The 14,428-nt window shown below is 36.1% G+C and overlaps 1 protein-coding gene across 1 annotated transcript in view; it reads right to left on the reverse strand.

The window, feature by feature from the left end:
* LOC126850656 (uncharacterized) overlaps nucleotides 1–10,766 on the reverse strand; it is a 68,250-nt gene extending 57,484 nt beyond the window's left edge. The window contains exon 1 of the mRNA XM_050593866.1: nucleotides 10,159–10,766. Coding sequence (XP_050449823.1) covers nucleotides 10,159–10,219 — 61 coding nt within the window. The 5' untranslated portion in view covers nucleotides 10,220–10,766. The remainder of the gene's footprint in view (nucleotides 1–10,158) is intronic.
* Between the last annotated feature and the right edge of the window lie 3,662 nt (nucleotides 10,767–14,428).

The raw sequence follows: 14,428 nt of genomic DNA on the forward strand, positions 1-14,428 counted from the left end.
AATTAAAGACTTTCTCTTGGGGAGGAAAAATAATATCTCTGTGAGAATCAAGTTTATATATTTTTGCTCCTCGCTGATTATTCATATTATATATGTACGAATCAAGTATAGAGTTCTTACTTATTTACATACATATTATAAATTATATACATATACATGCAAATTGCATATTATTACGTAAATTTCTTCTCTCGCGCAAATATATTCTACGCGACGCGATTTAAAAGAAAAAAAAAAAAAAGAAAAAAAAAGGAAGGAAAAAAATGTGATGCATTATTTATGCCCGGGATATCAGATGAAATTAAAATTTTGCACAACCAAATTTCTCGATAAATAAATGTTAAATGTTGCCGGAGTCGCGCGCACGACGACACGTGAAGCAACAATAAAATTGATGATGCCGCTTGATCGAATTATTCCGTGAGTCACGCAACGAAAGACCAATATAAAATGAACGTCAAACGGAAAGACGAGGTTGGCGTGATAGAAATTAACTTACAAGAATTTGTGACACGCGAAAGACGAGTGACGTCGTAACTTATTGCGCCCTCGCGGACTTTAAAGACTTTACCTTAGGAAGCATGTATATGTATAATATTATATTGTATATATATATATATGTGTGTGTGTGTGTGTGTGTGTGTACACTCGTGCGAAAGTTATTCGCCAATAATGCAGTAAACGTATTAATGGATGCTATGCGCTCGACTTCACCAAGCCGCCAAAATTCTTGAAAAACATGCCAATCCGCGTATATAATTAAAGAGAAATTGTTTATTGAGCCAAAAAAAATTTGCAAAGACTTGTCTTTATTTATATATTCTGTACAAAATTTAATTAGAATTTAATATAAACGATGACGTATTTTAATTAGCAAGTGAAAAATTTGTGTTACAATAAGACGGAATTGAGATTCATCAAGATTGCGTGTTACAAATGCATTCAGCAGACAATATATATATTTGATATTTACGGTCACAATATTCGCGATAGATATCTACTACGTCATTTATTGTTCCGAAACGTCAGACGCAAAAGGAAAAACGTGCCATCGAGGAACGCCCAGTCGCGCCTTTTAATCTAAAAATCTGATGTGCGAGAGCTGGAAGTTGGCGAGAGCCATTATTTTCCAATTTTACGCCGCTTCGACGTGCAAAACAGCGTCTTACGGTGTCGACAACAAGTAGAACGGGCGTTGGCGCGCGAGAAATGGTCGCCCCGGGAGAGAAGGAGGCGACAACAAAAAGATCGCGCCGTGCGGTTCCGCGCGCGAAGGCAGAAAGAAGTATCTGAAATTCTCGACGGAAGTTTTATCAAGTTTTCGACCTGCTGGAAGCTCGGCTCGGCAAGCTTGGACGGGACGATGCGATCTCGGGGTTCTCTTTTGAGAAGGGTCGCCTCGAGAATGCAGCTCTTTCATTGTGAGAAGCCCTCGAATCGGCGTCAGTTCACCGAGCCTTCGTTATACGTGCCGCGAGCAAACACGATGAATTATTGTCGTCCATCCTTCGCCTGGCCTCGAATCTCCTATCACTAAGGAGTCACGTCCCGGGATATCTTTTGCAATAATTTCCTCGCGGGCTCGCACGATATTACACACCGCCATTGTAAATAGCTTTCGTGTTCGAGAGAAAAAGTGAGGAGTTTGACATAATGCTAAATTTATCAGAGATGAACAAAAAAAAAAAAAATAGTATTTGAAAGAGAAAATAAAATTATTGATACATAAATTATTTTTAATGATCAATGTAAAATAATAATTACCTCGCTTGTTGATTAGAACAATATTTAAAATATTTTACGAATGTTACAAATTATATAGAAATAAATATTTCAGTGTATTTTTCCTTGCAAACTGATCAATTGATATAATTATTTCTCGCATTGTATGCAGTAAATTCTTACAATTTTAATATTCATTCTAATATATTCATCTTTAAGATTTACTCCTTCTTGCCTTAGAGTTTAACTTTTATGTTATGTTTCTCTTTCAATTAATTATATTTTGCATATATTTTAAAAATATTTTATCTTTATTTATTCTTTATTTTTGACATTAGAGTATTTCAATTGTCATTGAGCTGTCATGATAAATATGTTTTTATAAGTCAACATATTTCAAGGCTATTTTCCATCTGACGTTCCTAGACTTTTTTTTATATAATCAACTAAAGGATCAGGTGTCTTTGACGCGCTGGCAATTGCTATCTCTGAGACAAAATACGGCTCATTATCTAAGCATTAGTAGATTGGCCATGCGATATTAAAAGCCCATTAAGCGGCCACCAAGTGGAGAGAGAGAGAGAGAGAGAGAGAGAGAGAGAAGTGGGAAGAAAGAAAAAGAGAGAGGAAGAAGGAAGGGATGAGTGCGAAAATGATAGACAGAGAAGCAGAGAGCTTTATCGACGCGTACACACATCGTACTTCGGAGCTCGTTGGTAAGCTCCAAAATTAAACGGAAATTACTTTAAGCTAATAGGTCAGTATCGAACCCACTACCGTGACGTAAACCTACGTGCCCGATTTTCCCAGTTTTCCGCTTATCCGTTCCGTTCTTGCGGAGAAACCGTCTTTAAACCGCCCCTCCGAGAGTTACGAATTCAATCACGAAGCTCGTTTCAAGCGCGCCACGATTGCGTTTCGAAACGCAAGTTATTTCATTAGCAACTGCGTTGCTCCGGATGAAGGAAATTTTAAAGAACAGTATCTCTCGTACGAGACAATAAATGCGGAACAAAGAGCGGAAGAGGAGTTTACGATGCGAAATTTCGCATCGCCAATGGCGTGTGTGCGTACGCTCAATATGTTTGACTTATAACGCGTCGTAAAAGATAAAGTTGAAGTATTCGCAACTGTGGGATGGTGCTGTATATATATATGTAGAAGAAGAGATATTGCGAAGAGCGTGTACTGTGTATGCGTGTGTGTGTGTGTGTATGACAGGATGAGTCTACTATTTGAACTGGGTCGCGTACGCTCCAAGCGGAATTGAACTCCTCGTCCCGATGCATTACTTCCGGTTTTCCCTGAAGTTTTAAGCCACGTTCGATTTATCGATACATTGTCAAGATTGTTGGGTGTACTTTTTAACGCGCGCTTGTTCCTTCTTGCCGCAATGTGGGCGTTCGCAGATGAATAATCTTCGCAAAATAGGCGATCCGATCAATTTTGCTACGCACTCTCCCCCTATATTTAATAAAGAATTAAGTATTTTAAGCGTTTTCTAATTATATATATGTATGTGATATTCTTTTATATTTATTTTTTGCGTCAATAGGCTTTAAATTAGTCGATTATTATTAGATCAACTATGTTTCAGCTGTACAGATGCAGATGTCCCTACGTCATCGGGGGAACCAATGACGTCATCGACAGGATTACAATAGCAAACACACACGAGGCTAGGATGCATATAGACACGAACTTGTCATTCTGCGTGAACCGACAAAGTGTCACGAAAATAGATGGCCATATATGAATATCGAGAGCTCGACAAACTCATGATTATGGAAGAGCTTTGGGAGAGATTCGGATCCCTTTTGCACCCGTTATTCCGCTAAATGATCAAGCTAAATTTATACTGGCCGAGAACGCTCATTTAAATACTCCCCTGAAAGGGGAGTCGCGTTTTTGCTCTCTGCTTTGTCTCTCGCGAAAAATGAGTGGCTTTTAATTCGTGCTCGCGAGTAAAAAGATCGAGATAAGAGCATCTTTAATCATGCTTGCGAACTCTGCATCCTGTTTCTTGTATTAATTTGTGACTTCTCGATCGGAGACTGTATCACGTTCGATTCGGTGCATTTGTAATCCGGCTTCGCCGAATTTCTCTTATCAATGACGGAGGAGTATTTTGTAAGAGTGACTTCTCTTGAATCGCTCGAACGGAAGAAACAGAGCATCCTATTTTCTCAAATTCATGCTTCGCGAGCGTTCGTTTGACAGGTGGAAATGTACGCAATTTATTTGATACTTGAAAGAACGAGCGACGAAAGGATATCTTATCCTAAGTAAATTCCAATAGTCAAATGTAAATTTTTCTCGCTTTGCGAATACATATTCGCTGCATCATGTATGATGTTTAGGATCTAGTCTACTCTAGCAATATGAGAACTGGATTATTTTGAGGAATTTTTTTGAAGAATATTAGAAGTTGATTTTTTTGTGATATTTTTGCATATATGTTTTTATTGATGTTTAAATAGTAGAAGGCAATATTTTTAATTCTTGGATAGCTAGCTTCTTTCGTGTAATTATCTGAAATGAAAAAACTCGATCTTGTTTTATTTCGTAGGATATTTGGAATACTAAACTTAATTTTATTAAAGAAAATTAAAAAATAACAAAGTAGTGTTATTTTAAAATTAAATATTTCAATTCCGCTAAAATCTATTGATTTCTTGAAAGTCAGGAAAATATTAATTATTAATTTTTTAAATTCTATTTAGGTTTAGTATGTCAAAAAAATATTTCTTCTTCATTAAAAAAAAAAAAAAAAAAATTATTCATTAATTTTCAAGACATCTGTCGCATCAACTTTGAAAACAATGTTTTGAAAAAAACGCGTTGTAACTCCATCAATTTTGCGAACTTTTCAATAAAATTCGACAGATGTATTCTTTAGACATCATATTCTTCCAGAAAATAAAAAATCAATTTTTTGATCTCCTAACAAAGTAGACTAGGCCCTTCAATCTTTTAGAGAAGATTGCGGAGATAATGAATTGGGTCGTCGACTGTCCGATGGCCAGGCGTCAGACGGTATGACACGATGATGTTCTTATTTCATCGAACAGTGGTCCAGTTTCCCTCGCAAACAATGGCCGACTCATGTATTCCGTTCGCGTTCTTCGAAAGATTAATGGTTGTCATACAGATTTGACAGCGGAGGTCGGCTTTACGCTTTAACAATCGTTGATCTTCTTTGCCGAGAGATGAATCCGGATGGATAAGATCTTGTCAGATGGAAACTTTGCAGATCGAAGCGCCTCGTAAATTATCCGAAGTGCAAGAGGTACTTGTGTTAAGAACTAACACTTGTGCAGCAACGAGATGTTGGATGAGATGAGAACGGACACATCAGAGTATTTATCGACGATGGAAAAACATCAGGAAGCGTAATGTATATTTATCTTGAAATTCGTCGACGAAAATGTCGGATCAAGTATATTTTTTCTTCATTAATTTCAAGCAATGCAAAAAGACCGTTCGACACATTTTTCAATTAATTTAAAAATCTGACATTTGTAATTAAAATATTTTTTTTTTTCACGATCATAACCGAAGAAGAATACGAAATTATCAACGGAAGTAAGATTTGTGGCTTCGAATAATTCACGAAACGGATGTGTAGATGGACGCGAGAAATGAAACAGATCGGGAAATCACGATATGCAATGAATGAGATTATGCAGCTGCTTACCAGCCGGCTTCGATAAAAGTGATATATGAGGCGATATGGGGCGTTATACAGGCGGATATATAGGCGTTAATGTGAATCGTCATAAATAATAATTTCACGGCTTCCGCGATTAATCCTCGACGAGCGGAAAGCGTCGAAGCGTACAGCTTCGATCGCATCGGAGGAAATCGAAACGATCGGTCACGATCGAAATTTCGCCCCAAAATTGAAGGCGCAAATTGTGGCCATCATCTTACGAATCGGGGTCATCGCCGATGCATTTTTTTTCTCTCTCTCTCTCATTCTACATCAACCTCCGATGCGCCTTCAATCGGAGATTAACGGCATCGAATATGCGGCACAAAGGAAACTCGGTCGCAAAAATTCGGTCAAACGTAGGCATTTTTTCCCGATCTGTTTTTCTCGAAGCTATATATTTTTGACTTCAAAACACGCGAGTGTATACTCGATTTCGATTGGCTCGCTATGAAGTGGGCGATGCTAAAAGGGACAAAATATCGCGATAAACATCGCCCGAATGGAAGTTTGAAGCGCATCGATGTTTCATCAAATATAAATGTATCCCGATTTCATGTATATACTTTTTTCTCAAAGTGCAAAAACTATGCTTAAACATTGGCGCGCTTTTTAAAAGCTCTTCACTATTAATGATTATAAAATAACATAATAATTTAAACGTCAAATCCAGGCAATCTACAATAAATTTATTTATTATGTGAAAATTGGAAGAATTAAAGTGCATATATATATATATATATATATATATATATATATATATATATATATGCACCTTATTTCTTCGAATTTGCACATAATAAATAAATTTATTATAAATTGTCTGGGTTTGACGTTTAAATTATTATTTTATAATATCAATAATCAAGAGCTTTTAAAAAGTCCATATATATATATATATATATATATATGCACAAGAACTTCTTCGAATTCGTTTTGCTTCCTCATGAAGGAAACTTTGTTTTTGTGAAAAATTTTTATTTTAATCTTTGGTGCTAATGTGTTCAGAATGTTCTAAAATGTCGAAAAACATATTTTTACAAAATGTCCGTATGTGTGTGTATGTGTACAAAAAGTACATGGTTGTTCCGCAAATTTTGAGATCAGTTTAAATATTTTTACACAAATAGAATATCATTAAGGAATGATTGGTATTGAATTTGATCAGAATTGATGAAAGAATTTATTTTTTTATAAAATTTTTCAATAAATGTCTGTGCACGCTCCAACTTCCACAAATTTTGAGATATCGGGCTAAATATTTTTACATGAATAGAATCATTAAAGGATGATTGGTATTGAATTTAATTAGTGAGAGTTCATTTTTTACAAAATTTTGAATTTTTCTAAAAAAAGATTACTGATATTATAAAGGGAAAAAAATAAAATTATGAAAAAACAATGTGCAAGTTTCAAATTTGCACAATTCTTTTCTCGTTTCCTTTTTACTTTTTCTACACATATCATACAAAATTATAAATAGATTGCTATCCCGCATTTTTCCCCACGAAATTGTTGACCGCATTTAATTATTTCGCTTCGATAGAAGATACACGCTGGTACGAATTATCTTATCTAAATACAAATCCCTGCGAAAAACAAACAATTGTATTCACGATGATAGGGGAGTATCTTCCGATTATGTTCGCTGGCGGGCGAGGATTACGTTCAGATTTATCCGGCCCTCGTTTTGTAATCCTTCGCGCGCGGACGCTCCAAGTAATAAAGCGATAAAGGCTAACGCGGTTGCGCATCTCTTGTATATTTACGACGCCGTATCGTGTTTTACTGAAGAGAATGAAGAGAGCTCCAGGGCCCGCTTCGTCGAGAACGGGATTCCATATATTCATCGCAATATTAGATAATATACCCGTGAAAAAAGGCACTTACGTGATTGCCTCTGTGTGGAAAGACGAATATATTAGCTTCAATTCTGGCCATTATCGATGATGATTGACAGCACACGTTATTTTAGGTGATTTTTGTTTGTTACCGTTAAACAAATTGTTTAAAACAAAATTTTTTAACTATAATTTAATTCAAATTAAAGGATTAAATTTTTTACTAACGTAAAAGCTTCTTTGGCAGAAAAATCTCACCACCGTCGATTCGATTTATATTTTATCATTGATTGATCTGAAATCTCGGTCTGATATCGCTTCTTCTTCGGAAGCTCGGCGAAAACAAATCTAATTTACACTGACCGAAGAAATTACAACGCAGCGTTCTATCTTCCCTTCCAAAAGACTTCTGACTTTTCTTGCGATCTAATCTAACGATATAATTGTATTAATCCGTAATGTACACATTATCGTTGGATTTCAGATGTAGCAAGCGGATGTAATATTAGCGGAGAAAAATCTTTTGTCCAGACAAGATTATGCTATTAATGGGGAATTGAATCGATAGACACTGGATGTATACAAGGTGTTCTTTCCGAAATATATTAATTTCGTCAGACCTATTATCCGCGTAAAAACATCGATATGCACTTAAGTGTGTGTGCATAATCCTCTTATGAGAAGAGAGGTCGAGCGAGAGAATGAGAAATATGAGAATACATTCTTCTTAAGAAATCGAGTACATTTTAAAATATAATTTCTACGTTTATATTCGACAGCGTTCTCATTCAAAAAACATATAAAACAAGTAATTGTGCGAATAAAAAAAAAAAAATTAAAAACTTATATCAGTAAAAATATCTCATGTAAAAAAATTTAGTCCGATATCTCAAAATTTGCAGAAGTTAGAGCAACCATATTTTTTTTTTAGAAAAATTCAAAATTTCATAAAAAATGGACCCTTTCATTAATTTTCATTAAATTTAATACCAACTCCTTTAATGATATTCTATTCATGTAAAATTATTTAACCCGATATCTCAAAATTTGTGAAAGTTGGTGCGTGCACAGACATTTATTGAAAAATTCAAAATTTTATAAAAAATAAAGCCTTTTATCAATTCTCATTAAATTTAATACTAACCATTCTTTAATAATATTCTATTTATGTGAAAATGTTTAGACCGATATCTCAAAATTTGCAACACCCTTTTTTTTAAATTTAAAATTTTATAAAAAATAAACCCTTTCATCGATCCTAAGCAAGTACAATGCAACCTTTAATGATATTCTATTCATATAAACAAATTTAGCCCGTCATATCAAAATTTACGGAAGTTAGAACAACGTCCTTTTTGTGCACATACACAAACATTTTGTAAAAATGTAATTTTTCGATGTTTTAGAACATTCTGAACACATTGCCATCAACATTAAAAAAAAAATTATAAAAACAAAGCTTTCTTTACGAGGAAACAAAAAGTATTAAAAGCAAGCTTGAATCATATCTCTATTGAATTCGAAAGACAATTCTTTTGCAAGCGTACTTATTTAAAAACTTGAAAATTTCTTACACATTTGTGATATTACATATTTATTTGATCAAATGTTTCCAACGATTCTGTTGTTAGGCGAAATCGCAATTCTCTGTGACGTAAATTCAACATCCGTTTCTCGCTAATGTCCACAGCCGTCTCGGGTCCTCGCTTATGTAGAACAGATGCTAAATTTAATTAGCCACGATCTCTGGCGTCCAGTAGTGCGTTGATTTCATTAAAGTGTGAAGATTCGACGAAATGATCGCTCATTATCGAGAAAGCGGAGAGGTGCTCCGATAAATGTCGCGAAGCGATGTCAATCCTGTACTTGAATACATCTCCTTAACGATCCGTCGCCATTTTTCTCGTTAAAATGTCATGTGACAAGAAATCGCCGTAATACGACTTCGTTTAATTTCGATTTATTCAGTGGACCGGCAAATGTCCGGACACGAAGCTTTTTTTATTTTTATTGCGAGCAAAGACATATTTTCTGCTGACACTTCGATCGTTAATTAATTGAATTAAAACAGACTTCCATTATTACATAATGAAGAAAGAGACCATCTCTCAGCTGAATTAAGAAAAATTTAATTTATTTGCGAAGCAGTTGTTTTTCGCGATAATTAATGATTCTTCAGAAAGTCATTATTGATCTCGCAATGACGTAAAAAAAGAAAGAAAAAAAACTTGGCAACAATTTTATTCAACAGCAAATAATTAAATATAAAAAAAAAACAAATGCACATCAAATGATTAAAGCGCAATAATTTCCGGCGAACGAAACATGAGCAATAGAATCGCGCTAATTACTTGCTAATTGAGCAATCTTGATGATTCTGCGAAATGATATGATTGATCTTGCTTTCCTACAACGGAATAATTATTATTGATACATTTGCAATTATTTTTTTTTTATTTTATCTTGTGCATTTTTTTTTTTTGTAATAAAAGATTGAAAAGTTGAGATTTTATTTTTGAAGATTTCTTTGTTTTTACACCGCCACGAAACTATTAATACCTTCGTGCAAGCATTTTAATCCGTAGATAAAATTAAAATTCTTTATAATATTCAGTTTATAGTTCTCAAATATTAGATGGCACATAATTCACGACCTCCTCCCCTTCTGGAGAGATCCACAGCACGCAGTTTCGAATCAAGCTTCGTCCCACCCGAATACCGCGAACACACAACTGTCACTCACGGCTCTACGATCAGTAGAGCCTCCTTCTCGCGCTAAATAAAAAAAGCTATCTATTTTCCTCTATTTCTCGATTTCTTCACCGCGTATTATATTACATTTATTCAAGTCAAGGTGACTCGATTCTGACATAACACACTCACCGATGCAGACGACGAGCGCCACGGCGAGAATCGGCGGGAAAACCCTCGAGGACGAAAGCATGCTGGCGACCGGGACGTCTGCGGAGAAGGATATACGATGCACCCGCGACAAAGCAGGGAAGAAGGGCCGTCACCCGGCCACTTTGGAACGTCTCCTCCGGGTCCTGGCGGGAGATCGGACTGATGGAGTCACCCGGTAAGGGCGGGGACCGGGACGATGGCCCGCGCGAAAAACGAAGAAAGGACACCGCGTGCACTGATCCGCTTCCTTCGTCGTCGATCACTCCCCCTCTGATTACTTCACTCCAATTCCAGGTGGATCAATCTCACTCTGTTTAAACAAATCTCTTTCTTTCTTGTCTTTCAAAATATTTACTTGTCCCTCGCGGGAATGATACGGGCCGCGAGATAACCGCGCTGATCTTTCTGTATTTCTCTCTCTCTCTCTCTCTCTCTCTCGTATAGATTCCCCGAGCGATTAATAATCAGAATATGTCGCGGATGGTACCGGAGGAGGGTGGGAGAAGTAAGGGCGGCTTTTGCAAGGAGGCGCGTCCTATACGTCTGTTGCAGCGCCAACGTTGGGACTGACTTTCTCTACGTTATACGGCTGTTCTGCAGCAGTGGCGACGCGCGGTGTCGCGACGCGCCGCGTCGTCGCGCGGATACATCCGCGCGCGTCACGTGTGCGCCTGTGGGCGGATGCTCCGGATGCAGCTGGACGTGTGCGAGAGTGAGGCAGGGAGACATTCGAGATGCTTTGAAATTCGGCGCGCCCGCGCCTTCCGTCGAGAGACTCGCGCCCGTCCTCGTTGCATCGCAAAAGCTGACCAGCTGACTCAGATCGGCGTCGGCCCGAAATGTCAAACGTGCGTGTGTCATTAACCGTGCGATATCGACACTCCGCTCTTCGATTATCTATGAGGGATGTAACGGTGTTGCCTTTAATTTATCGCGAGACTGCAACTTTGATTGGAATTCATTTAAAACACTGGATTATAATCAATCTCCGCTTCGAGTGTTTCTGAAATTTTCTCGTAGCTGCGATTCGTGGACGATTTAAAGACAGTTTAAAGATGCTAAAGAGGGTGAAGTGTTTAATTAAATCCGTATTTTTTTCAGTGGTCTAATTAATATATATTTTTCGGTCCTATTCCAAAAGAAACACAGAATTAAAATTCAGCTTTCTGCCGCGTGCTTGGAGGATATAAATTATCATAAGATATTTGCGCCGGAATAAATTATTTGTTTTAATTAAGAAATTCCTTGTTACTTTCATCACTGCAATCACAAAGTTCGTAGCACGAGCGATAATAAGTAGCTGAGAAAATTTATTTATTGAAATATCTGTTGAAATATAATTTAAACTTTTTAATTAAGAAAGAAACACATACACACGCACATAAGAATGCGTCTAGTTTCCAGAGGACTTTTGTGCCTGAATAAATTTGCTCAAAAAAAAAAGGGAAAAAAATAGGATATCGTAAAATAAAAAAGAAAAAAAAAACGTGAAAACGCTTTCTTCGATCAATTATATATTTTCTTCCATTAGGATGTGTATTATTATGCGTTTGTCCAGTGTCCATGTGTTGACGAAGTGCATCGTTTAACGTTAACCCCTTCATCACGACGCGCACTGGAACGCGCGTACGTCGGTTTACATATCGAGTTATTGCAATATGCATTCGCGCCGTAGTTATCGGGGAGTGCATACAATGTGTGCGCGTGCATATAATGCAGCAGTAACATTGTGCCATGTGGCATCAATCATAGGATTTCCTGCAGGTGAAAGGCCACGGTCGGTTCCCTCTACGCGAATATGCAACCCCCTCCTGCCTCCCTCTTCTATTCTCTTCCTCTCTCTCTCTCTCTCTCTCTCTCTCTCTCTCTCTCTCTCTCTCTCTCTCACTTATAACGTTATCTCTCACCAGTTTTTCCAGTTTGTCCGAACATTCTCGTCGAAATTTGACAGCTTACGGGCTGGTAAATGATGACAAGTATAGCGATGTGGAGAGAAAAAAATCAGATATTTACTCAAATATATTTATTTTATACAGAGAATAGAAAGTTTTTTCGCGGAAAAATATTTTTATACCATGTCTCTCTCTCTCTCTCTTTCTCGCAAAGTTGATAAATAAAAAATAGTTTGGTGCAAAATAAACGTGGGTTGCTTAAATTTGTTTACCGTAATTTCGCGTCGAGGTAGATAAAACTTTCTAATTCTATGCAACAATTATATGCTTGTACAATGTAGACGAACGACATAACGCGTCGATCTTTTTTACATTGTAACTGTATTTCATGTAAATGATAAAATACGAGCGAATTTTCATGTCACCTCTACATTTGACGCGATGCCACTTCCATTGCAGACACACATACACGCTACATAATAATATTTCTCTTAAAGGGATATTCTCTCTTAAGGGATATAATGTCATAATGTCGTTAACGTTACTTTGGCTGTTACAGTTTGAAGAGACTCCGAGCGATATAACTTATCTCTCCGCTTCACTTCGCTGATGCTGCGACACTGAAGCAGTATAATAAAGATAATTCGCGCACCTTAATTAGTAATTGATATTAACCGTGGATGTAACACGTCGACGATTAACGATGCGATGTATCGGAAATTTCTGGCAAAATGTTAAATAGAAGGGTACAAGAGAAAAGCGGGGAATAAAATACTCTTATACTGGAAATATGTTAATTATATTGTAAGAAAAATATGTTAATTATATTGTAAGAAAAATGCGGCGACTGTTATTTTTATATTTAGAATTGTTACGAAAAATATACCGAAAACGTTGAGAGAGGAACAATTTTTTCCTCCATCTCTTCCTTCCATTTTTTTTTCAGAATTTTTAAACATAGAAAATTAGCATAAGTATGTTACGTATTGCGAGGAATGAAGATGTGGTCATCTTTAAAACGCGAAGCGCGCGCAAAATCTGCTTTGTAATTTCATAATGTGTTTTTATGCAGGGTAATTACATACGAACAAAGAAAAAAGATAATATGTAGGGAAACACAGAGATTAAATCTTTTACGTTTGAGTATGACTATAACGTATGAGTATACGTTGCGTTGCCTGATGGGAATTAAATGTCGCGGATGTACGTGTACGATCAAAATTAATGTAAACCACTTGCTACTGCTTGTAAGCTTCGCATTATTTATGGAATTTACGCGACAAATGTTTAGATTATTTTATTAAATGGTAAAATCGTTTATTATTTATTTTTTATTTTATAAATGAATATTTGAAATAATTATGGTCAAAGTATATCAATATATATATACAAAAATTGATTTTCGCATTCTTTTAAAAAAATAAATAAAATTTGCAAGTAATATAAATTAATCTATTTGAAATAAATATCTGGCTTTAAAAAATAATGGAGTAATGCTTTGATCAACAAAAACGGAACAAAGTAACTTGTCGGTGATCCAATAATGAATCATTCGATATTTATTATATTATTCTTTACACAAATAAAAATTGTTTCAACAATAAAAGACCAAACCGCACGATTATATAAATATTTTTAATAATACATTTATCTTGCCCTAAAGAGAAGAAGAGGCGAGACCTTGTTACTATCTCATTAACATCTTATGTCATCACCTGTTTCTATTATTTAAATAGATGTGCAGCAAAAATGATAAAAAAATGGATTAAATCTTGCATTGCACGCGTGGTTGATGAATAATTTACAGTTGGATTGAAGACTCGAGTAGCTGATGGCAGCACGTTCTTGGTAACCAGAATTGCCATTAGATATTTTCACAGCAGGCCGACCATTTGTCGGCCTCAGCTGCGCTACCGACAGAGGCGGCAAAGATCAATGACCGCAAAAGATCAAAGGCGGCAACGTGACGCGGTGACGTTTTACAATGATTCTATGTACGAGACGACACCTACAACCACGCCTTTCAGCCTTGTACGATATTATCGATAAATACGAGAAATTTTTTTATTTAATGAAGAAAATTGAGAGATTTTAATGAATAATTATGATTTTTTTTCAATCTTCTTTACAGAACCAAAATAATTTCTCTCGGAATTCTGAAAAATCTTGACAGATTTAGCAGATGCATCACTGACATGACAGATCCACAAAAAATTACTCCAAAAAAAAAATTTTATTTTAATTTACTATTTAACGTACTATTAAGAGACCTTTCTCATTGATCAAATTAGCTTCCCTTATTTTTCATCACCGTCTCACGTATCAAAATCCCGATATCGATAGTTGAACATATCGAG

The sequence above is a fragment of the Cataglyphis hispanica genome, chromosome 6 (genome assembly GCF_021464435.1).
Source record: "Cataglyphis hispanica isolate Lineage 1 chromosome 6, ULB_Chis1_1.0, whole genome shotgun sequence".
NCBI lineage: Eukaryota > Metazoa > Arthropoda > Insecta > Hymenoptera > Formicidae > Cataglyphis > Cataglyphis hispanica.